We start from the raw sequence: 26,158 nt of genomic DNA on the forward strand, positions 1-26,158 counted from the left end.
AAGCAACAACCCTTTTTGCCCTCTTCATTTTGTGTATGTTCTTGCAGTCAACCCATCATTTCATCATCTCATCTCTGTTACAAATGATGGGACCTTTACCTCCATTCCCAATATATCCATAAGTTGGAGGACTTCTGGCTGAATTTGCTATGAAGAATAGATATATGTTGGGCTATAAGAAAACGTAATGGAATAATACGAGCTGATGCTGTGTAGTGAGATTCCAGGTCTACATTCCCATGAGGTCAGAATAGATATGGTGAAACTACACCGCCCAGAATTTTTCTTCCTGGCAGATGGCATCTCTCTCTCTCAGTTTCTCATCTTCTCCTCTATGCAGTTGCCAGAACCAGCAGGGCATTTACACCAATAAAAACTAACTTGCATGGATGTAATAGTGGTGTGTGAACTACAATAATACAAGGCCAGGCTTTGGCAAACTGGAGCTATGGAATGTATAGCCTGTGCCTGATACGAAGGTAAATGTATGCCCTTGGTTGGTGAGGAACTGAAGTCTGGTGATGTTGAGGTGATCGTTCCTCATGACCTGATTGGCATCAGGAATGAAGGAATGTGAATAATGTTTTTCTCCAGATCCCCATTCGTGTTCCTGGCATAGTTGTTCCACTCACAGCAAAAGTAGATCTAGAAGCTAGTGAAAAAGAGCAGGAAATTGTGGAACCATGTGCATGGTTTTCCATCAATAGTGCCCCGTGGCTGAGTAGCCCCAAAATGTGATATCCTAGAGCCAGAACAACAACAACAAACAACAACAGAGAAATCCTGAATTTTCTGACAGAAAATGTATACACAGACACTAACCTTCTAGAAAGGAGTGCACAACATCTATACAACATACATCACAAAAAAATAGGGAAGGAGGAAGGTGACACAGCTAGGCATCTTTCGATGTTTATCCACATGGTGATGATGGTCAAGGAAATAAAACCGGTCTAATGAATTAAAAGGGCAGGGATGAATGAAACAGATACACCGATGTCCTAGGTCATGTATTGGTAATAAAAATAGGCTAGCAAACTTTATCACTCCAAAGGAAGCCAGTCAATTTCGATAATGGAATTTTTATGTACCAACTCATGTCTTCTTCGAAATAGATAATAGCAAAGTCTATTTGGAAAGGTGTCTTCATAAAATGACTATTTCATTAAATCGTGGTTATTTGTGCATGCCATACAATTATGATCATGAACTTATTTATTTTAATTTGTAATACTTCTACACTTCTATAAAAGAACATATTAGCATTTTTTGTTTCTTCTTCTCTGAAGTACATTTGCTATAATGTTTAAGACTTCAGGAGTCTCTGAGTCTTAAAGTGGTACATCGGCCAGTTGCTTGCCCAGATTGGACAAAAGACAGTAATATATAAATCATTTTTGAAGGGCAAGGCAGAGGGAAGTGACATCGCGGGTATCACAATGTTATCGTGCAATTCATGCAACTTAAGTAATTTGTGCAATGACATCATAATGCACAATGGCATCACGATGCCAATGACAATCAGGACAGACTATGACGTCTTATCTATGTGGCTTGTACCAGGTGCCTGTCTTTGCAGTGTAATTCCTTTTCACACAGAACCTTTATGATAGCTAGAGATCCCTCCTTCTTTCCCTGCTATTTGTGAAGCACATTTTCTCCTCTTGTGTCACACTCACCCAAAGAGGAAGGGTTGGAAAGTAGCTGAATAGCTGTCGGAATGAGGGGAGAAAACTTAATGAATTTCATGTTCCCTCCCTGGGGCACAGTGACCCCTGCTGGAATTTACCTGCATTGCTGGTGAGGCTGCCAGAGAGTAAAGCAAGAAATCACTTCTTGTGAACAAATGCTCTAAGACAGGAATGCTTTCTCAACCTTGGCATCTTTAAGATGTGTGAACTTCAACTCCCAGAATTCCCTGGCCAGCCATGCTTAAAGGTGCCAAGGTTGAGAAACACTGCTCTAAGTCATCAGTGCTTAAAAATCTGAACTTTTTGTTATGCCTAGAAAATTGGCTTATTGGGGCTGTGCACATGTTGTGTGATTATCCCACAGTCCTCGAAAGGGAAACAGCTGCTTTTATGAGTCATCAACAAATGCTGCATTAATACTCTGGAAGACCTTTGGGGAACTGAAACCAAAGCTTTGCATAGCACTGATGTTTACCCAGTGTCGGTCCTTCAAGGTAGACTAGGTCAGGAGACAGACTTCACAAGGACTACTGAAACTCTGTTGTTGCAGTGTATAATAACAGAGCCTTGAAAGCCCAACAGAGTTTCTCTCTTCTGCCTCTTATACCAAAGAGAATCAAGGTGGGGAATCTTGAGCTTTTTTCTCACTTCTTCCTCTTTTTCAGGGCTAAGCTGATGTTTATGCATCTGCCGTTGCATGTGTTCTTCAAGGTTATCTCCATGCTTCTCAATGAATTCTATCCTAAATAACTTACAGTTGTAGTATTTTCTCAATAAGTCTTGACCTGTAGGGTCATCTCACCTCTTCAGAGCTCTTATATTAGACAACCCAGTTTAACATACCTAGACCTTAAGCACTCCCCAGACAAATGGCAACCCAGTTCCACTTGTCATATAAGGGACACCTCCAAAACTGCAGGAGCACAATCTGTCAGAAATAAAAAATGGGTCTGTGAGGATCTGCATGAAATAAAAATAAAAAATTGGCTGGAAAAAACTCCCACATTTTCTTCTAAAGGGAATGACACCCATTGTTTCTTTGTGGAAGAGACCTTGTCCCCAACTTCCTTTGCAGCCTTAACTGAGATGTGGCTAGTTTCTCTCCAGGTTCTGTGATGTCATCTAATGTGGAGTCCAGTGGTTTTATAGTAGTGGTCATATAGTATGACTTTGTCCTGAAGATGATAATATGCCATCAAGTTAAGTGTCAAATCTTCATGAACACCAATAACCACAAGGAGGAGCAAAACAACAGAAAGTGAAGAAATTAAAAGAAGAGGAACAAGCTAAGGAGGACTGAGTCATGCAAGAAGAATGTAGGAGATGTGAATAGCAATATAACCTCTTCGGGAGAAGCCAATAAGACCATGCAATATAAGCTCTTCAGGAGAAGCCAATCTTCTCCAACCTGGGACTCTGATTCCGTAATTTCCAGCCATTGGCCATGCTGGCCATGAATTTGGAAATGTTCTCCAAGGCCCTAAATGTATTTGCAAAACTACAGAGGGGGAAGTAAAACTAACACTGAATATGATGGTCTTTAAAGAACAAAAAAAAGAATGAAAAGAAGAAAAAAAAGAATCCACAAATGCCATTACACTCTATACGAAAACAAAAAAACCTGAGAATATAAAATTGTTTGTATATTTATATATTTATTTTCATTCATTTATTTTCTTGAGGAGAGTACAACAAATTATGTTAACATGTCTTTATCTTTTTTTAACCAACAGGTGAGAATTTTGGCATCCAGCATAGGGCTACCAGATCAAGGTTACAATAATCTAGATGACCTCCAGATGGCAGCCAAAAATACTAAAAACCCTGATTTTTTTTTTTTGCTGCCATCTATTAGTTTTCTGAGTTTTTGCAGCCCAGGTCTGGTAGTAGCATTAATCCAGTATAGCTATTCATGCCCAGCATGTTAATTTCTCAAAATCCTTCTCAGATTTAGATGAAAACCGAGAAAAGAAGGAAAGTGAAAGTGTTATCCAGCTCTCTAGATGGCATTCTGCAGGGGCAGAGGGCCAAGTCAGTAATAGGCTAGATCAGGGAAAACAAGCTGACATTAAATCCAAACACAATGGAAGTGTTATTGGTTAAGGAGAAAGCTGGATTCTGGAGTTGAGGTGAGGCCTGCTTTGAATGGGGTTGCGCACCCACCAGCAGGTTCACACCATGTGAGGACTCCTTGACCCTCAGCTGTTACTGAATTTGCAGCTCAGAATCGCAGTGAGGAAAGCTTCAGCTGGTCAATCAATCACAACCCTTCTTAAGCTGGTTGGACTTAGCAACTGTTATCCACCTTTGGCCACATCTCATCCTAAGTACGGTATGCTTTATCGTGGGGGAGCAGGTGGCTGCCCTTGAAAAGTATCTGGAAATCACAATCACACAGGCTGCTAATTGACACAAGGGACAGGGATCAAACAATGTCTTCACTGAAAGATCTACACTGGTTGCCAGCTGCTTGTCAGACACAATTTAAAGTGCTGGTACCCCTAAAGCTGTAAACAGCTCAGGCTCTGGCCTGCTTAACTATTTGAGGGACTGCTTCTCCTGCTATGAACCTGCCCAGTTTCTATATTTAGATCAGTGTTTTTCCAACCTGGCCACTTTAAGATGTGTGGGGAATTCTGGGAGTTGAAGTCCACACATCTTAGAGTTGCCAGGGTTGAGAAACATTGATTTATCGGTTGGAACAATACATGAAATTTGATTTAACTTACCATGCAGATGTGTTGGACTACAATGCCCATTAACCCCAGCCAGTATGACCAATGTCTAGGAATGATAAGAGGACCCTGGGGGAGACTCCACTTATATGGAGACTCCATTCCAAGTTTCAGATCATTTGGACAAAATTATTGGATTTCACTGATAACATACAAACTTTACAAAAGAATGATGTAATACGATCTGTGGCCTCACTGCCCAGCAGGGCAAGTAACTGACTTCAAGCAGAGGATGATGCCCCCTCAATATTTGGGCAGAGGGTGACAGCTGCAATGGGCAAGACAGAGGTGCCAGGGGTCCACCTGGCAGACTAACTTTTCATGAGGCTTAAGGCAATACACACTAGGATTTTTCAGACAGCCTGGGGAACCCAAGTCAATCACCGCTGTTCTAGGAAATTCATCTCCAGAGTCCTGGACAGTGTGAGATGTTGAATGGCAGGGCAGTTTGTCAGAGATGGACCTAATTTGCAGTAATTTGTCCTTTGCCCAGCTGCCTTGCACTATATTTAGAGCCTGTGATTGCTTAGTCTAACGTTTATTTCCTTATTAATTTTTCTTTCAAAGGGTGATGGGGAGATTTTAGACTTGATCTGCCCAGTGGGTTTAGAGATGGGGGAAGGAGGGAGCTGTATGTAGCAAAGAGGCAATTATTTCAATATTCTGAGTTCCTTTTCTGCTGCCTGGGGCAAACACATTGGGGGCCCTTTTCTCATACTCTCTTGATTCCTCCCCTCCCACAGGAGACATAACAATCTCTGAAGAAAGAGTATATATTAGATGATGTCACACAATTTATGTGGCATTAGAATCTACTGGAATGGGGAGCTATAACAAAACAACAAGAAGGCAGCATTTACCGTATGCCTAGAGGATCAGTCAAAATTACTCTTCAGATCTGTTGCTATAAAGATTATAACATTTATTTATTCTTACTTCCCATCAGGCCAGACTCAATGGCAAGAGATAGAATAAGGACCAATTGTGTTTTTAGAGCTGAGAAGAACGAACAGGTTCTTAGTCCTTGAATGCTAGAAGGCTAGATATAACTTGATTTTAATGGGAAGTATATACATTTTAAATATAAATAGACACCTAATGCTAATTACTGCTTTAGTCTACAAACTACATTTGAGATCAGCCTTGAACTCATCGTGGCTGATATGTGTGGGCTAATCTTTGTACTGTCCTATTTTTCCACACCCTCTGCTTTTGTAGCCTCTTGTCTGAGGAACAGTTCTGAAAAAGTCAAAAGTTTACACCCACTTTGATGCTGTAGTGTGAAGAAATGCTTCTGAAGACATAGACACTCAAAAATCACAAGTAATGGTGATTGTGTCATTTAGTGTTTAAAGTTCACTTGGAAGTCAATCTAAATCCCAACACCGGGAGGGGAAATTGCTAAATTCCAAAGTGAATGGGCAATGAGCTATTCAGACTTATCTGGCGCAAACAGTTACTGGCCATCACAGTATTTCCAGATTTAAGAAGTGTAATAATGCCTTGTAAATAGTGAATGGAAGAAAGACCACACAGTCCTAATATGCTTACTCTATAAAAACCTACCCAAATTAATGGGGTGTTGTGACTCAACCCATGGGTTACCAAGAGGTAACTCCCTCTTACCAATAGGACGGATGCATGGATGCATGGATAGAGTAGGTAGGTTGCCTGTCCAAGCAACAACCTCGATAAGCATACAAGTCCCCCTTGCCAAGCAAAAGGGGGTAACAGTTTTATGTGGAATCAAATCTACTTTTTGTCTTCTTATTCAACTGTGTCTGGAATCTAGGACTAATCTGAGCTGAGTGGAAAGGATTTCCTTTCCTTGGCTCTTTAGGTGCTATTTCAGGTGGTTTTTTAAAAAGTAACATCCACTTATGACTATTGCCAGATTTCTCCCCTGGACCAACAAGGATATGCTTGTTCTTTTATTATTTATTGAGGAATACCTAGGAATACCTGGTCCCATAAATGGGAATAGAAAAGATCTAGAATAGTATTTTTCAAACTTGGCAATTTAAAGATGTGTCGACTTCAGCTCCCAGAATTCCCCGGCCAGCATGTAAGTCCACATATCTTAAAATTGCCAAGTTTGAAAAACACTGATCTAGACAATGGTGAAGCAGGCATTAAAATGGAAAGATAGTGCCTATTAAAGCAATGAGAGACAGTTTGGTGTAGTGGTTAAGGCATCAGGCCAGAAACCGGGAGACCCTGAGTTCTAATCCTGCCTTAGGGTGACCCTGGGCCAGTCACTCTCTCTCATCCCTAGGAAGGAGGCAATGGCAAACCAATTCTGAAAAACCTGCCAAGAAAACTGCAGGGACTTGTCCAGGCAGTCTCCGAGAATCGGACACGATTGAACAGATTAAAAAAAAATTAAAGCAATAAGAAAATTTGCAAAATACAATAATCAAGTGTTGCACTTTTACACACACACGTAGACACACACACACAGCAGCAGCAAAAAACGGGCCAAATTCAGGAAGATTCAGAGATTCCAAAGCATATATGTGAAAGAAATGCCTTCATAGCACCTCATAGTCAGCAACAAAGGTGCATGGAGACTGATGAAAGGCCTGTGATATCATGGTTGTCACAGAATCCAAAGCAGAGGTTGTGAGAAAGATCTTCAGGATATAAGGTGGCCTGATGGATGCTCTTTTCGCAGAGTATTCTATGAAATGGATGGCAAGGCCTCTTCAGGGTTCCAGACCTCACTTTCAAAATTCTGCACTTGTCCGTTCCTGGCTGATGGCTGGACAATTCCTACCTGCATGGCACATTTTTAGTGATTATTTTTGTCTGATGATGCAGCTGCATTTGAACTGCCATCCATTCAGCATCATGCTATGATTGCCCAGAATTAACTGAATCATGTTTTATGGAATTAACCTGATTTCCTGGTTTGCACAGCATGATCAAACATATACTGATCAAACACTGGCTGTAAACTGAGCATCAGAGAAGATGGTACCTTAAACAGACACAGTGGCTGGGCTGCAGGACAGAGAGGGCTAAAATATGGTTTGGCTAGCTTGCAACTTAGCATATGATGCAAACCACAGTGGTGTGTGATGGAGAGGTATCCCATGTGCATTACACAGGCCTGCCCCTTTGGATCATCACTGTACCTTTGTGCCTCACCCCATATAGATTCACACTCATCAGAACCATGTTTGATTTCCAATTCTTCCTCTTTTTATTGGCAATCAAAGCCTTGATTTGTGCCCTTTGTGCCCTTCTATTAATTAATCAACAACCCAGTCCTATAATGTTTCTTGTCACCTTGCTCTCCTATTATACAATGAACACCCAGTGGTTTGGGGGCCATTACTGCTGATTAATTTAAAAAAGCAGAGCTGAATCAAAGGCTCAATTCACTCCTGACCTGCAGAAATTGATTCTGCAGTGTGAATTGAAGCCTCCACAAGTTGTGACCAATTTGTGTCTTCAGTGCTGTGGGAAGGTTTACTGCAGCCCTCCCCAGCCTAGAGACCTCAAGATGTGTTGGACTACGCTGGCTAAGCATCTAGAAAGTGTCAGATTGGAGAAGACTGATTTACTATTTAACACTCACTATTAAGTCAGCCCTATGATACTCTGACACATAAAAGGCAAGCTTACTGTTTTTTCAGCCTGAGATCCTGGAGCTCAGTGGGTGGTGATTACAGTCCATTTTCCTATTAGCTGAAGCCCCTGCCTGACATGGCCTACCTGGATTCTCTGCTTGCAGCTTTATTGACAAGCCCTTCTTAATCCTTCTAGCCAGCCCTGTAAAAGATTTGATTCTCCCAGGTTATATAAGCATCCTTTATCAGAAGTCCTTCTATTTAGTGGCCAGCTGGTTAAACAATTCTTGCAAAATCTTCCCCTCTTCATTTTTCCTGCATATATGTGCAGAGTGCATCATACTCTCCCAGGGGGCAGTTTAGCTGCTGGGAGATTAACATCTTGATGGCCAGGCAGGTTTCCCTCTTACCAATAGGATGCATGGGTGCATGGGTGCATGGAGGCATGGATAGGGTGGGTAGGTAGGTAGACAGCAAAATGGTAAGAAATGTATATGGCTTGTATTGAAAATGGGGCTAGTGATGTGGTGGAGTAGCAACTTATTTTTCTCTTTTCTGTGGGAGCAAGAGGGAACTAAGGGATTTTTGTCATTCCAGGAACTGCAGGAGCTAAAGATGCAGATCATGGATTAAATGACCATGGTTGCACTTTCCTAATGTTGGTTAGAAGGAGCACTGGTGGGCCTGTGGTGTTCTCTGCCTGTTCATTGGTAGGACTGAAAACAAATTAAAGGGGTGACTTCAAAATGCTTCAGGCAAATCGGGGGTTGAAAACGTTGCCGTGCGGAAGTTTCCTAATAGAGCTGTGACATCTGTTGTTGCTGCTGCTGCATGTGGTTTGGGGTGGAAATATTTGAACTTGGTTTGCATTATTATGTTCCCCCCCCACCCCCAAAGTGAAAACAAAAAACTTGGTGACTACACGGACAAGCCCATGCAGTCTTCTGGGCAGCGTTTTTAGACGTGGTTTGCCATTGCCCTCTCTGCAGCCTTCGGATGCAGGTTTCCCTGTTCCTAATCTAGCGCTTTAACCACTAGGCAATAACTCATAGAAAGAAGGCAGTGGCAAACCACATATAGTTTGCTAAATGCCATTAGAACTGACTCTCTCTCTCCCCCCCCCTTTCTCTTCTCCCTTTATCGCTCTTGCCTTGTCTCTCTCAAACACACACACAACTGCCAATTTGCTCCTGTGCATTGGAATGAAAGAATTCTGTGCATTACCTGCAACATGCGCTCCTGGATCACTTCCTCTTTGCCATGTTTCTTTTTGTGGTTCTTCTGAATGTGACCAAGAGAATGTTACACCACTTCTTACACCACATCTGCTGCAAAATTGGAGGTTTCCTTTTTTAAGCTGAAGTTGCAAAACACTGGCATGAACCTATCCACACTTACAAGTCAATAACACAAAAATACTTTGCTAACCATTTTTAAAGGCCATATTCTCATGCGGTTGCCTTTACAGGTAGTCCTTGCTTAATGACCACAATCTGAGACCAGAATTTTGGTTGCTAAGTGAAGCAGTCATCAAGCAAACCTGACCTGATTTTACGACCTGTTTTGCAGCAGTCATTAAGCAAACCATGTGGTCATTAAGCGAATCATGTGGTTCCCCATTGATTTTGCTTGCCAGAAGCCGGCTGGGAAGGTCGAAAATGGTGATCACATGACCACAGGATGCTGTGAAGGTCGTACAGTAAATGTGAACCAGTTGCCAGGTGCCCAAATCATGATTATGTGACCGTGGGGGACGTTGCAACAGTCATTAAGTATGAGCATTGGTTGTAAGTTGTTTTTTTCAGCACTGTTGTAAGTCTGAATCATCACTAAACAAATGGTCATTAAGTGAGGACTACCTGTACCTCATCCTCAGCTAACTACAGAGGGGGCCTAAATTTGTCTTGTCTTGTTCCTGTGTTACTGTAGTGTTTTCCGCCTTCTGCTGACAATGTGCAACTCCTCATTGATGATATTGGTGTTGACAAGTTCAGGGGATGGATTTGCCAAGTTCCTATTGAGATTGTTGCAGATACTCCCCTCCTGTGGCTGGACCCTGCCCTCTGTGGCCACTTTGCTCTGGGCTGCTGAAGAGCCCAGACACCTAGCTTCTGTATGGTCATCTTCTTTCATAATACCTGGCCTGCCCTTTGCAAAATGCCACTTGGGCATTTATGTAGACTTCTTCTATACATGGGTGCAGCGCTCTTCTGGACGAGCACTATGCTCAACCTCTCTCTCTCTTTTTTAAACAGGTGCTTAGCAGTGTTTTGAAGAGCTTTAGACCTGTCTTGAAAAAAAGGACTAGAGATTTCTGGACAAAGCACCAGCCCTAGGCTGCACAGGTCAATTTAATCTGGGAAAAAGACCTGGGTTCTGCCAGTTGTGTGTTGCTGGTTCTGTTTCAAATGAATGGATTCTGGTCTTCTACTACTTCTGCAAACAAGGGGTTTCACATGGCCTACTTTCTACTGACCAAGATTATGGCAACCAGCTTGATTGATAACTGGCAAATAGAGGGAGAAAATGTAGAAGCAGTGAAAGACTTTGTATTCCTAGGTGCAAAGATTACTGCAGATGCTGACTGCAGTCAGGAAATCAGAAGACGCTTAATCCTTGGAAGAAGAGCAATGACAAATCTCGATAAAATAGTTAAGAGCAGAGACATCACACTGACAACAAAGGCCCGCATAGTTAAAGCAATGGTGTTCCCTGTAGTAACATATGGCTGCGAGAGCTGGACCATAAGGAAGGCTGAGCGAAGGAAGATCGATGCTTTTGAACTGTGGTGTTGGAGGAAAATTCTGAGAGTGCCTTGGACTGCAAGAAGATCCAACCAGTCCATCCTCCAGGAAATAAAGCCAGACTGCTCACTTGAGGGAATGATATTAAAGGCAAAACTGAAATACTTTGGCCACATAATGAGAAGACAGGACACCCTGGAGAAGATGCTGATGGTAGGGAGAGTGGAAGGCAAAAGGAAGAGGGGCCGACCAAGGGCAAGATGGATGGATGATATTCTAGAGGTGACGGACTCATCCCTGGGGGAGCTGGGGGTGTTGACGACCGACAGGAAGCTCTGGCGTGGGCTGGTCCATGAAGTCACGAAGAGTCGGAAGCGACTAAACGAATAAACAACAACAACACTTTCTACTGGGTTCATTCTTGTGGGGGTGGAGATGGAGGGAGAAATTATACTATGATGTCTACACCACCACCATTTTGTATACTCCATGGGCTCCCTACCGGTGCTGTGGCCACTGCCAGCATGGCCATTCCCTTGCAGTGGTGATCAGTTGGGGATATATAGGAATTATGATGAAATTGTCGAGAGTTTTCTGTTTTTCCTTTTAGCCAAGTGACAGGTCATAGAAGCAGCTGAAGGATGAGGGCGAAGTGACAGGGAGTGCCTTTGATGCAACCTGCACCCCCTCTGCTATATCAATCAACTGTCACTTGGATTTTTTCTGAATGTGCATCTAGCATACTTCTGGAAGAGAGGTAAAGCTATGCTCCAAAATAGCTCAGCTCACAGGTTGGCAGGGTGATAGACAGGTGTAGGATGAAGCAGGAGGGCAAGCTCACTCCTGTTTAACTTTGTACCCTTCCTCTGTGTCTGCTTCCTGTCAGCCTGGCTGTTTTTGGATATGGGTCTAGGGCTGTTTCAGAAGACCGACTGACACATGTTCAGAAACTGTGCATGTGAGATGTCACTGGCATGGAGCAGAACCAGGCCAGGAACCTGTCACGTTATCTAACTTTAAAGGTAGCTAAAACCTCCATCCTAGGCACTTGCCCACACTCCTTGAAACCTGTCCCACCAAACTTTAAGAAGAGTGATTGGTCCTACTGGCTGGTGATGCTGTGGGATGGGAATTGCAGCCTGGGGAATCCATCACTTGCTGTCATTAACTTGTCCCCCATCACAACAGGAAGGACAGCACCACTTGTAAGCCTTGTGACTGAGACTTATGCTCAGCTGTTGAGACAGTGCAAGCCCCCTCCCTTTTCACGTGTGTCATGCATGTGATGCATGTAAAAAAGGGCAGGGCTTCAACCAGACAGTCATGGACACTATCTTGACTTTTTTTAGCACCCCCACCAACCAACCTTCCATCCCACCAAGCCTCATTATGTGCGGCTGGGTTCATACAGCATACTAATGCATAATATGATTTCTTGGCTTTGGCTTACCATGGTATGTCAACACAGCCATTGTTGCTTACTCAACAAATTATAGTTAAAATAAACTATGCCTTGGATGCAATGCATAAACTCATTCATCTTCCCAGTGGCCTTAGAAGACCAGCATTATTCTTATCCTTACATTTATATCAGGAAGGCTAAGGGAGCCACATGGCAGTTTACCCAAGATCAAACAGGCAAGCCATGGTTGAGGTAAGATTAGGAGCTCATGGCTGATGCACTTAACTATTGCCCCATTTCTCCTCTTGTTTGAGCTCAGTATGCTATGCAGGTCAGCATCCCTAAAATGTTGAAAAATAGGTTGTAAGAAATTCCTATGCTATTCAGCAGAGTGACAGGACTGTCTTCAAGGGTGGACAATCAGTAAATAAAAATACTGTGCTTGGTTTCCAGTTTGCCTTTTATTGGTCAACACTGATCCCTGGCTGGTCCTTTCTGGGAAGAATGGTGGTTGACTTTCTTTCCCTTCCCTTTCATGGTAAAAGAGGGGTGGGAAGCATGTTGGAAGACAAGGTTGCTCTGGTCTGGAGGTACAGAATGCATCTGTAAGGAGGCAGATAGCTGGCCACAGGACAGGCACACTGGAGAAAGCTTATCCCCGGATGCTGAGGGGGTTAAAATAACTTATCACACTAATCTCATTGACAGGGAGGGGAAAGACTGCTGCCCTTCTGCTATGCTGCCCTCTCTCCATCCTATTGGTCAAGTTCTCTCTTGTTCTTCTGCCCTTCTTTCCAACTTCCACAACCTTTGCAACTGCTAGGATACTTATCCCAATGGAAGCCAATGGCGTTAATGGCCGAACTGGACCGGCCGCTGAGGTAACGCAGGATCGTGTTTGGGAAGAGCGGTGCTGCATTGAAACTGGTGCCTACATCCTTGCCAAAAGGAAAGATGCGCCCCTTGCTAGTGATGAAGATGAGTTTGCGGAGATAACTGCCGTATTTCCCTGATACTTAATAGATGGACTCCCCTGGAAACAGGAAGATTTCCTCCAGGTCTCCCGATTTGCCACCGACGTAGTTACTCCATTCCCGACCGTAACGGACCTGCAAGCTAGAATAAACACATGGGACCTTGGTTCTCTTGGACCATCTTTGACCTGTGCAGAATTAATTTCCAAATTAGAGGAATCATATTATTACCAATAAAAAGGCTCTGGTTTTTCCTTACTAGATTTTCTTTGAGAACAACAATGATGGAATGAGCAGTGAGGAAAAACAAGGAGGTTAGAAATTGAGGACACCTTAACTCCTCTTAAAATTCTGTGAATAATGTGGACAACTACATAATAAAGCTCTTGTCTGGACTTAATTACACTTACACTGATTAAGGCATGAACTGGCTTAATGATGACTAAACCTACATGGGGAACAGTTTTTATTGCCAACAAATGTAGAAATTATCCACAGACTGTTAGAAGCCTTTCCCTGAGAGTGTGTTTGCTTGCATAATAAATCACACATGTTACTCATTTCATCTGCCAGTCACTCCAACTGTCCATCAATTTGCAGTTGAGCAATCCTATGGCTACCATGCCATGTGAAATAACATTATATGTTGGGAGAACAGCCACTAGCAATTCATAACGAAACAACAGAAGAATCTAGACTATAGATTCTTAGAATAGAAGGGACCGCCTTCTCCCAGTTGTCTCTACCCGTCCAATTCGATCTGGTAGATTGGGCATGCTACGGATCCCGTCAGCCAAAGAATGTCGGTTGGCAGGGACTAGAAGGCATGCCCTTTCAGCCATAGCGCCTGCCCTCTGGATTATTCTCCCCTCAGAGATCAGGATGTCCCCGACCCTGTTGGCCTTTCGTAAGACCGTGAAGACCTGGTTATGTGCCCGGGCCTGGGGCCCCAAGTGTGGTAATGGTCCCGTTTCTTGGTTGTATTAACATCTTACATTGTTTACTTGGCAGCCATGTATATTTATTTTGTATGGTAACCGTTTTAATTGTAATTGTTTAATTGTTTTATGGTTTTTATCGTAGTAAGCCACCCAGAGTCACTTGCTGAGATGGGCGGCTATAGAAATCGAATAACTAAATATAAATAAATAAATAGTCTCTTTGGGATAGGACACTGGATCAAATCTAACAGAAGGAATAATAATAAGACTGAATATCCCATTCAAACAAAGGTATACTTGGTAACAAGCACAGTAATTCACTTCCAGATCCAGCACTGGGCTCTTGGAACCACGGTTTCAATATTACACAGCCTGTTATCTTTCTGGACTCACCAATGACCAACAAACAAAAAATCGTGGGATTTAAGTACAGTAACCGTGGAAGGAAAGAGAAGAGGACGGCCAGCAGCAAGGTAGATCAACTCAGTGACAAGGGAGATGGGTGCGCTGTGGGAAGACCAGGTTAGGGACAGACTGTAATGGAGAAAGCCTATCTGTGTGACTGCTAGGAATCAACACCAACTTGATGGCACGTAACCATAATCAATTAAATAACTGACAAGCAATATTTTCATAAGCAAGCTTTAATCACTCCTGAGCTGTTTACAAGACGGATTCCAGGGCTATTAATATGGACAGACAAAAATTGGAATTCTGGCAAACATAATTTTCCACATTTGTCCACACTGTCCTAACAGCCAGGAACCACGCTGAGACAAGGCACAGGTCTCTAGTGTTTTATTGCTGGTAAGGTAAAAATAAAGGTTTCCCTTGACGTAAAGTCCAGTCGTGTCCGACTCTAGGGGGAGGTGCTCATCTCCGTTTCTAAGCCTTGGAGCCGGCGTTGTCATAGACACTTCCGGGTCATGTGGCCAGCATGACGACTCGGAATGCCGTTACCTTCCCGCCGAAGCGGTACCTATTGATCTGCTCACATTTGCATGTTTTTGAACTGCTAGGTGAGCAGGAGCTGGGACTAGCAACGGGAGCTTACCCCGCCACACGGTTTCGAACCGCCGACCTTCCGATCGGCAGCTCAGCGGTTTAACCCGCAGCGCCACCGCGTCCCTTTTATTGCTGGTACATAACAGGAAATTCTAACAAACTGAAGAAGCGTGGGGAAAACCCAGCCATATAAACCCCAAAGGTTAAGGCGGGCCCGATCTGTGTCTCTTTGAATGGCTGCCTAATTCCTCAGTGCTACGCATGCGCTTTACAGCCTGGATGGGAGCCCCCTGCTCGCCATCCTTACTCATGACACACACAATTGATTCAGGCAATGTCTTATACCCCAGAAAATTGTGTTTGCACAGGGTCTTCTAATTTCCATCAACCCAAGCAGGTTTTTCTTCCCCAAAATACATGATCCTGGACCACAGCCCTCTCACTCGTTCACGTACTTACCCTATAATGTACCAATGGTCAACCCGGATCCTTAAGGCAGTTATGGGTCCCTCTAGCTGGTTTCCTGAATGAGAGAAGCGGTTTCCTCCTGTCCCCCCATACTCTCCGGAATAGGAAGACGTGTATTGCTGAACAGTCTCTGAAATAAGATCCAGAAGGGGAAAAAAAGCTGATGAGCTTTTTTTGTGCTGTGATAGGGCAGCCATAACAGCAGCACTGACTGTAAAACAGCCTTTGCCTGAACTTACCTGCATGAAGGGTGATGCCGCAGCACAGGAAAAAAAAGATGGTGAAACACGGCTTCCTGGAAAGACAATTTTGCATAACATTAATTAATTACGTTATTTTAGTTTGGTCTAGTGGTTAAGGCGCTGGGCTAGAAACCAGGAGACCAAGAGTTCTAGTCCCGCCTTAGGCATGAAAGCTGGCTGGGTGACCTTGGGCCAGTCCCTCTCTCTCAGCCCAACTCACCTCACAGGGTTGCTGTTGTGGGGCAAATAGGAGGAGGAAGGAGCATTAAGTATGTTCACTGCCTTATTTATAAAAATAATAAAGGATATATTTTGATTATTATATTGTGATACTGCCCTTCTTCCCATAGTAGCAGGCATGCTTCCAATCCGCTTGTTGAATTTCTTCCAACATCTGCATGGGGTGGTTCAAAGTTAAATATTGGATGCAGAAGCCTTAATATTCCCATGCCCTGATTTTTGCAGAGGAACAGGGCTTTAACGCCAGGGCCTTAAAGTCAAATTCTGTCATTTGGTCTACAAGTCCCCGACTGTCTCCGTCCAGATGGCCGTTGCTGGAAAGAGCTGCAGTAATATCAAATGCATAGCAGTTTAAGGTTCACCTGCGTCAGCACAGCTTTCAAGATCCATGACGTCTCCCCCCCACAAGTGCTTCTCTCTCTGCCTTTGAAGCAACCCTTAGAACAGTCTTTCTCAACCTTGACAACTTCAAGCTGTGTGGACTTCAACTCCCAGAATTCCCCAGCCAGCCATGCTACACTGCCGTAGAAACTAGATCAAGGACAGGGTACAATCTTTTCACCTAGATTTATTCCCAGAATTTTTTTCTCAATGCCGTGAGTTGTTCACTTCTGCTACGTGAAACCAATAATAAAAAAAGAAGTGCAGCATGCATGAGCATAAGCCTTAGTTTCAACGCTAACGAACTGCTAATAGCTTTGGAGACAGATGGCTGGATTTCGGTACAAAGTTGAACTTCTGCAGTCTGTGTTAGAAAATAAGAACTGCATCGCCTTTGCTGTCTGTTTCCAAAATCAATCAATCAATCTCTCCATGTAGTGTTTAAGTCTTGAAACCTCAGTTCTTTGCAGTCCAGCATCTAAGGTGCCAAACTGGCGGGGGGTGGGGTGGGGCGATCAAGGATAACAATTTGGGAGAGATCCACTCCCTTCCTGAGTTAAAAAATAGAAATTTCCCACCTCCTCCAACCTGTTTTTAAAAGCCTGCCATCTCAAAGGCTTCCGAATCTTCTCAAGACTCTAAAAAAGATAATGCAAATCTTCATAGAACCAGAACCTCATAGACTTGAGAATCCAAGGCTTACTAGAAATCACCCTCCAAACTACTTCTTCTTTTAAATTAGACATTATATTGGACCGGAGACATTTTTCCCATCCCAGTGTATGGTAGGAATAGATTGTTGATTCCCTTTTGTTATATTAAATGGAAAATATTCTTGTCCCCTTTCTTACTTACATTGTGGCCAACACGGTCCTGGGTTTAGAGACGGGCTGTCTTCGGCAAAATCACCGCAAAGGAACCTATTTTATACTGTTTCCAAGGCACCATATGGATCACCTTATCTTGGGAATAGGCCTGCTGGGCAAACACCACTCATTTCTTATAAATTTCTTGGGTTGGCATTTTCCTGGAAGTCACCCAAGTAACCATCTCTCCCTTTCCTGGCTGCCTGCTGTGGGGGGCCCAGCTTGGCTTTGGGGGATCTCTAGGATAGCGATGTCCTTGTGGCCAACTTTGCTAAGGATGGGCATTTCTTTGAAGGTGTCTCCCAACTGAAGGGCTTATAACTGGTTTGAAGGAAGCAGCGCTTCGAAGTTTGTTTGTTTGTTTATTTTCTATCCCACCTTTATTATTTTTATAAATAACTCAAGGTGGAGAACATACTTAATACTCCCTCCTCCTATTTTCCCCACAACAACAACCCTGTGAAGTGAGTTAGACTGAGAGAGAGGGACTGGGCCAAGGTCACCCAGCCGGCTTTCATGCCTCAGGTGGGACTAGAACTCTCAGACCACCCCTGATTGGCTCTTGGGCTGAGAGAGAGGGACTGGGCCAAGGTCACCCAGCCGGCTTTCATGCCTCAGGTGGGACTAGAACTCTCAGACCACACCTGATTGGCTCTTGGGCTGAGAGAGAGGGACTGGCCCAAGGTCACCCAGCTGGCTCTCATGCCTCAGGCGGGACTAGAACTCTGGTTTCTAGCCCAGCACCTTAACCACTAGACCATCAATAGTAAACTGAGAAGGCCCACAGGTTACCTGAGAAGGTCCACGGTTCACCTGAATGGCTGGCTGAGTTGGTATACCACAGGTCCTCTTTGCGATTGATTACTTATTTGATATATTTATCTAATGCTTCCTAAACAATACATCAATATTTTGAAAACTCTCATGCATTTAAAAAAAATGAAGAAGAGTAAGAAATAAAAACAAAAGCAAACAGTTTAATTCAGCATTTATACAGGGAAGGCCTGTGAGAAAGATAAAATGACAGGGACCTTACAAATTTCAGGCAAGAGAATATCCTAGAGCGCAGGTTCCACCCCAGAGAAAGCCTCCATGCGGGTACAAAAATGCATTTTGCCAATCTTCACACATGAAGCAAGATTTCCCCTGTTGTAGCAATTGTAGCAATCGCCCAAATCTGTAACCGTGAAGATGGGATTTGACAGGCTCTTGATCCCATTTTATATCATATGCAAACTTTTGAATCTGGTTTGGAAGTTAACTGGAAGTCCACGCATATATATATATACACACACACACACACACACACATACACACACACACACACACACACACTGAACAACTCGAGCATAGCATTCTGCACCTGCTGAATAAATACATTCGCTACTCTGAATACGAGGTCACCAATGAACAGCATATGTCCAGGAAAAGTCACAGCTGACATACCAGTTGAAGCTGATAATAGTTGCTCCTGGCCAGAGGAGTTGCTTGGGCCTCCAATGGCAATGGTGACGTTATGACCTTCGCCAGTTCAAGTGTTTGTTCTTTTTAAAAATGTGCAACCCCATTCTGAACACTTAGAACTCCTGCTCCCAATTTTTGTACTTGGGAACTATCCATGCGCATGGTCTTTGTTTGATCAGGATTGAATCTGTTTACTGCCCCTCAACAATATCACCACTGTCCAGTGGAATGATGTATGGAAATAATGTGACTTTGGTTTAATACAGAGTAAGGGATTGATTACGGAAAATTTGTTGTATATCCTTGCTGTTAAAAGTTGGAGGTCACTTCTTGTAATTAAAAAAAAATTTTTTTCTCTTGTGTTTTCACACTTTTTTAGTTTTCTCTTTTCGTTTTTTTTTTTGCTTTTTCGTAGTTTTTATCTTTGTCTTAAATCTAATAAAATTCTTATTAAAAAAACCCCAATACCACCACTGTCACCAGACATTAGTTCAGAACATACAACTTTTCCTGATTTAGCTGTTACTGAAAAGTAAAGCTGAGTGTCATCAGCGTATTGATGCTGAACAGATCCAAAACATCTGATTGCTACCCTGATAGCTTCATATAGATGCTGAATAGCTCTGGGAACAAAAATACTATCTTGTGGCTCCACACAATGTACCTGTCAGGGTGAAGAGGCATGGTTACCCAACCCTACTCCCTGAACATAACTTTAAGTGCCCCTGCTCCAACTCATGGAGATAATTCAGGAGAATAGTGTTACTGATGGTATCAAAGGCTGCTGAAAGATCGAACAGGATCAATGGAGCCACACTCTGTTTTGGTCCTGCAGATTACCAAGCAGGGCAACCCTGGCTAATTCTGCCCCAAAGCCAATTCTAATCAGACTTTAAATGTCCTCCAAGAACATCTATGGCTACCATATGGAAACCATCATTGCTCAAAGATGGGACATGATCATTGAGAGGTAGTAAACCTCTGAAGCCAGGCAAGGTTCTTTAGAAATTTGTGGACTACTGTCTTCTTTGAGACCAGCAGCAACATTCCACCATGCAAAAGGCTACTGACTACTCCCCCAAGTGACTAAGTCAATTTCTTTTGCCGGGCTCAAAGACAGGATTTGCAGATGTTAAGAGAGCACATGGTAGACCTTACAGCTATTATGCATCTTGTTCATGTCTTCAGGATGCAAAAATCTGAAAACTACCCCATACAATTAGACCAAATGGTACACTGGAGTCCTCAATATGTATCGCATCAAAATGTAGCTTCTCATATAAACTATGGTGAGCTTGTACTGCATTTCTGTATGATTTATACTTCTACATTTGCATTGACGCATACAGATGAATGTATGCAAAGTGAATGCAAATCAGCGTCCTCTGATGTCCTTCTTTAGTGATGGATTTCCTCCTTTTTGGAGATGTGTAAAAGGAACTGATGAAGATGGAAGATAATATAGGAGGTGAATTTCATCTAAATATTCACCACGAAATAAGCCCCAGTGAGTTCAGTAAAATGGAGGCTGGACTTCTCATTTTAGCAAAATGAAATGTTAAATGCTTACTATGATAGAACAGGCTATACCATTTATGATCATAATCAATGGGACAGTTGTATATACCATTCTGTATACTACTACAAGGGTCAGAATAACTCACTCAGCCTAGAGAGATTTGGGGCTTTTCCCCACTTCTGAGTTAACCTCCTGCCCTTGAATTTGGAGAAAACTATCCAGGTATAACATTTGCTACCTGTATCTCCAATTCCTACTTTTGATCTACTGTATTGCCTGTGTTCTTCAGCAAAGGATCGTTACCTTGTCATAGTGCTGGAGCTTGAGCACCTCAATGATGCCATGAGCTAAACCGTGAAGGGTCACCCAAGACGGGAAGGTCATGACAGAGAGGTCAGACTAAATGCGATCCCGGGGGAAGGTAATGGCAACCCACCCCAGTATTCTTGCCATGAAAACTAAATGGATCAGTACAACCAGAGATATGTCGGTATACCATCTGAAGATGAGACCCCCAGGTTGGAAGATGGTCAAAATGCTACTGGGGAGGAACAGAGGATGAGTTCAACTAGCCCCAGACGTGATGACGCAGCTAGCTCAAAGCCAAAAGGACGGCTAGCGGCTGACAGTGCTGGTGGTGAACGGCGAATCTGATGTTCTAAGGATCAACACACCATTGGAACCTGGAATGTAAGATCTATGAGCCAGGGCAAATTGGATGTGGTTATTGGTGAGATGTCAAGATTAAAGATAGACATTTTGGGCGTCAGTGAACTGAAATGGACTGGAATGGGCCACTTCACATCAGATGACCACTAGATCTACTACTGTGGACAAGAGGACCACAGAAGAAATGGAGTAGCCTTCATAACTAATAGTAAAGTGGCTAAAGCAGTGCTTGGATACAATCCAAAAAACGATAGAATGATCTCAATTCGAATTCAGGGCAAGCCATCTAACATCACAGTGATCCAAATATACGCCCCAACCACAGATGCGGAAGAAGCTGAAGTAGAACAGTTCTATGAGGATCTGCAGCACCTACTGGACAACACACCTAAAAGAGATGTTATTTTCATCACAGGAGACTGGAATGCTAAGGTGGGCAGTCAAATGACACCTGGAATTACAGGTAAGCATGGCCTGGGAGAACAAAACGAAGCAGGACATAGGCTGATAGAATTTTGCCAAGACAACTCACTCTGCATAACAAACACTCTCTTCCAACAACCTAAGAGACGGCTTTATACATGGACTTCACCAGATGGACAACACCAAAATCAGATTGACTACATCCTTTACAGCCAAAGGTGGCGGACATCTATACAGTCGGTAAAAACAAGACCTGGAGCTGACTGTAGTTCAGATCACGAACTTCTTATTGCACAATTTAGGATCAGACTAATGTCGTGAGTAAGGATGGCGAGCAGGGGGCTCCCATCCAGGCTGCAAAGCGCATGCGTAGTACTGAGGAATTAAGCAGCCATTCAAAGAGACACAGATCAGGCCTTTGGGGTTTATATGTCTGGGTTTTTCCCATGCTTATTCAGTTTGTTAGGATTCTGTTTATGTAGCAGTAATACACATTAGAGAACTACTCCTCGTCTCAGCGTGTGTCTCACTGTTAGGACATCAATCCTAACAAACTCATACTCCCATCGAAAGAGGGAGGAACAAAGAAATTAAAGGAGAGACATTTGGAAAATGTCTTCAGAAAACCAAGAAATTCGGCTCGCCATCCAACAATTGGCAGCAGCCCTGCAACAACACCAACAACAGGTAGATCTACAGGTCAACACATTACAAGCTGCCATGCTACAGCAGTTACAACAACCAGCTCTGATTAACCCACAACCAGTGCCAGCAGCAGCAGCAGCAGCAGCTCCGCCAGTAGTCTTGAGATCCCAGGGCAGTCTACCAGAGAAGTTTGGAGGAGAAGCAGGACAGTTGAGAACCTTTCTCCCACAGTGTACAATGTTTTTTGACAGCAGACCGGCAGAGTTCTCCACAAACAGAACCAGAGTCACCTTCATCCTAAGTCTGCTAAAGGGACCAGCAGCCAAATGGGCTATTCCCATGGTGGAGAACAATGACCCAATTCTCAACGACTACCAGAACTTTTTGGCAGGGTTCCGAGCACACTTTGACAACCCGATCAGAGAGGTCACTGCCAGCCAGGAAATTCGGAAGCTCAAGCAAGGCAACAAGAGGGTGGGAATTTACATTGCTGATTTCAAGCTGTTAGCAGGAGATCTGGACTGGAATGAGAGTGCATTAAAAGACCAATTCAAACAGGGGCTGGATGAAGAAATTAAGAATGAATTAGTGCGCCAGGGAACACCAGCTAACCTAGAAGCCTTATATCAGTTGTCTGTGGTCATAGATGCCAAGCTAGAAGAGCTCAGACAGATGCAGCCGGGGAGAGGCAGGGGCCTCAGGATGCTTCCAGGATTTCCAGCTCTCTCCGTAGCATCTCCTCACTCAGGACTAGAGGAGCTGATGCAGATCGGGGCAAGCAGGAGGCTTATTTCTGAGGCTGAGAGGCAGAGAAGGAGAGAGAGAGCCCTCTGTTTCTACTGCGGAGCCCAGGGGCACATGGTGAGAGCTTGCCCAGCGAGAAGCCAAGCAACTTCAGGAAGAGCCCCAGGGCAAGCAGCTGAAACAAGAGCCATCTCCGCCTCTGCTTCCAACCAGGGAAACTCCGTAGGTCTCCCTCCACAGAGCTCAGCAGGGAGACCATCAATCAATTAAGGAGGGCTCATTCCGAGGATTCCAGGCAATCCTTTTACTACTTACCAGTAATAATGCATGTCAACCCAGAGCACCAGGTCAGGCTAGAGGCCCTCGTGGATTCCGGAGCTTCAACCAATTTTATTGATGTGCAGACCGTACAAGACTTCAACATCCCGACCATAGAATTGCCATGTCCCATAGAAGTGGAGACCATGGACGGCCAGCCCCTCAAGGCAGGGCCGATTAGAAGGTTCACAGAACTGGTGCAACTGACAACGGGAGACCACACTGAGTGGATCCAGCTTTATGTTACTGCATCGCTTAATGTGCCTGTAATCCTAGGCACACCTTGGCTGAGGATCCACAACCCATTGCTGAACTGGACTACGGGAGCAATCTCCTTCCCAGCTAAGGAATGCCACCACCACAAGATTCAAGCCGCTCTTCTCTCTCCAGCAACCAACGCAGTCACAGAAGCAGGGGGAGTCCAGTTGCCAGCCAAGTATGCAGATTTCGCAGACGTTTTCAGTGAACAAGAGGCCACAGCACTACCCCCCCATAGGGACTGTGATTGCACCATTGAGTTGATACCAGGAGCCAAGATTCCAGCAAGGAAACAATATCCCATGGCCCCCAAGGAACTAGCCACCTTAAAGGATGACTTGGATTCTAATCTCCAAAAGGGGTTCATCTGACCATCTACTTCCCCAGTGTCTGCTCCTACCTTCTTCGTACCAAAGAAGCCTGACCCGTTGGCACCTGCAACCCAGGAGACACCCATGAGAGTGGTCCACGATTTCAGTTTTTTAAATAAACTCACAAAGAAAGAAACTTATCCACTGCACCCTAATATCTGATCTGCTGGATCGCTTACAGAAAGCACGCATTTTTACCAGGTTGGATCTCAGGAATGCGTACAATCTGATCTGGATGAAAGAGGGGCATGAATATCCGACTGCCTTCGACACCAGGTTTGGTAAATTTGAGTACCTTGTTTTGCCCTTTGGCTTGTCTAATGCAGGAGCCATATTTTCCCGATTTATGAATCAAATTTTCTCTGATTTACTAGGTAAGTATCTGGTCATTTATCTAGATGACATATTAATTTTCTCTGAGGATGCTACAACTCATGTAACCCATGTACGTAATGTCTTACAAAGACTGAGAGAGAACAAGCTATTCGCCAAGCTAGAGAAGTGTGCCTTCGATTTAACTGAATTACATTTCCTGGGCTATAAAGTATCAACAGAAGGCATATCCATGGATCCTTCTAAGGTCCAGGGAATTCTCTCTTGGCAACCTCCCCGAAATGTTAAAGATGTACAAAGATTTCTAGGATTCTCCAATTTCTATAGGCGGTTCATAAAGAATTTAGTGACAGGGCTAGACCCCTCACACAGCTTTTGAAGAAAGGATCAAAGTTCATTTGGGGGGAGAGAGAGCAAGCAGCCTTCCAAGAATTTAAGCAACGCTTTGCATCCCAGCCGCTGTTAAGACACCCTGATCCCACGAAGCAATTCATAATGCATTCAGATACTTCCGATATTGCCATTGGGGCGGTGTTATTGCAATATACAAAAAACCGAGAATACATTGCTTCCGTGTGCCTTTTTTTCACGCATGCTCTCACCAGCAGAGAGAAGCTATGATGTTTTTAACAAGGAGTTGCTGGCAATTAAAGCAGCATTCCAAGAGTGGAGGCACTGGCTAGAAGGTGCAACCTTTCCTGTGAAAGTTTGCACCCATCACAAGAATTTACAGCTTCTACAAAACACCAGATCCCTCACCCCACGCCAAATCAGATGGAGCCAGTTTTTCTCCCGTTTCAATGTTGTTATTTCTTATGTGCCCGGGGCACAAAACTGCTTGGCAGACGCCCTGTCTCGATCCTTTCAGGCAACCCCCGCCACTCACCAGGAGGTACAGGCTACTATATTACAACCTCACAACTTTGATCAGTCTATGAGGGGGAACCAGACAGAGATTTTAGCAGCAGGCAGACAAACAGAGGACCTATTTACAAGAGTCAGAGCTCAGCAGCAACAGGACCCATATGCCAGGGCCAGGATGGATGACCTCCAGAGGGACCCGCAAGACACTGCCCCCCCCCATTCAATGTAGAGGCAGGAATCCTCTGGCATAGTGGGCAATTATATATTCCCCCTTCATTGAGGGAAGAAGTACTGAGACTTTGCCATGACCATCAAACGGCAGCCACGGAGGTGTTTTCAAAACTCTCCATAGAGCTCTGAGAGACTACTGGTAGCCTAAGATGACTGCAGACATAAAGGGTTACGTTGCTTCTTGTCACACCTGCAGACGAGCCAAGCCTCTCCCAGGGAAGCCCACAGGACTCTTGCAACCCCTACCCACCCCCAGTAGGCCTTGGGAAACAATCTCCATGGATTTCATCACTGATTTACCCCCGGTCCAGGGGCTGACTTCCATACTAGTGGTGGTGGACCTTTTCACAAAAATGGCGCATTTTATTCCTTGCAAGGGCCTCCCATCTGCACAAGCCACAGCGCAGTTGTTCATGGACCATGTTTTTAGGTATAGAGGCATGGTGAATCACTTGGTGAGTGACAGAGGCCCACAGTTCACTTCCAGGTTCTGGAGGGCCTTTTTCCAGTCATTAGGGGTCCAGATCCACCTGTCATCATCGCATCATCCTGCTAGTAATGGGCAAGCCGAGAAAATTAACCAATGGTTACAGCAGTATCTCAGGTGTTACACCACTTATCAGCAAGACAATTGGCCAGCCCTGCTTCCCATGGCAGAATTTACTTATAACAACTCTGTGCAATCCTCGACCAAGATGTCCCCTTTCCAGGCACTCTACGGGGTTAACCCTCGGGTGTTGCCCACCTCCTCCCAGCAGGGAGCTGTTCCAGCCGCGGCTGATTTTCTTAAAGAGCAACAAGCCGCACAGGAGTTGTTAAAGGAGCATCTGAACAGGGCAAAGAGTGCTAACAAGAGAGCTGCAGATGCTCACAGACAAGAGGGGCCAGCGATTGCAGTAGGAGACAGAGTGTGGCTCTCTACCAAGTTTTTGAACTCTACCAGACCCTCCAAGAAATTGGACTCTAAGTTTGTGGGCCCTTTCACTGTGGTACAGCAGATAAATCCAGTGGCTTATCGTTTACAGCTACCAGCATCCATGAAAGTCCATCCAGTG

The 26,158-nt window shown here is 44.1% G+C and overlaps 2 protein-coding genes across 2 annotated transcripts in view; one reads left to right on the forward strand and one right to left on the reverse strand.

Moving 5' to 3' along the window:
- SPN (sialophorin) overlaps positions 1-26,158 on the forward strand; it is a 344,473-nt gene that overhangs the window by 279,870 nt on the left and 38,445 nt on the right. The window lies entirely within an intron of this gene.
- Positions 12,663-19,412, reverse strand: ZG16 (zymogen granule protein 16). Its single transcript, XM_063302484.1, is given in 4 exon segments — positions 12,663-13,263; positions 15,527-15,665; positions 15,775-15,830; positions 19,393-19,412. Coding segments are annotated over 4 exon segments (576 nt in total). The 3' UTR covers positions 12,663-12,902.

This window comes from Candoia aspera, chromosome 4, assembly GCF_035149785.1.
Source record: "Candoia aspera isolate rCanAsp1 chromosome 4, rCanAsp1.hap2, whole genome shotgun sequence".
NCBI classification, from domain to species: Eukaryota; Metazoa; Chordata; class Lepidosauria; order Squamata; family Boidae; genus Candoia; species Candoia aspera.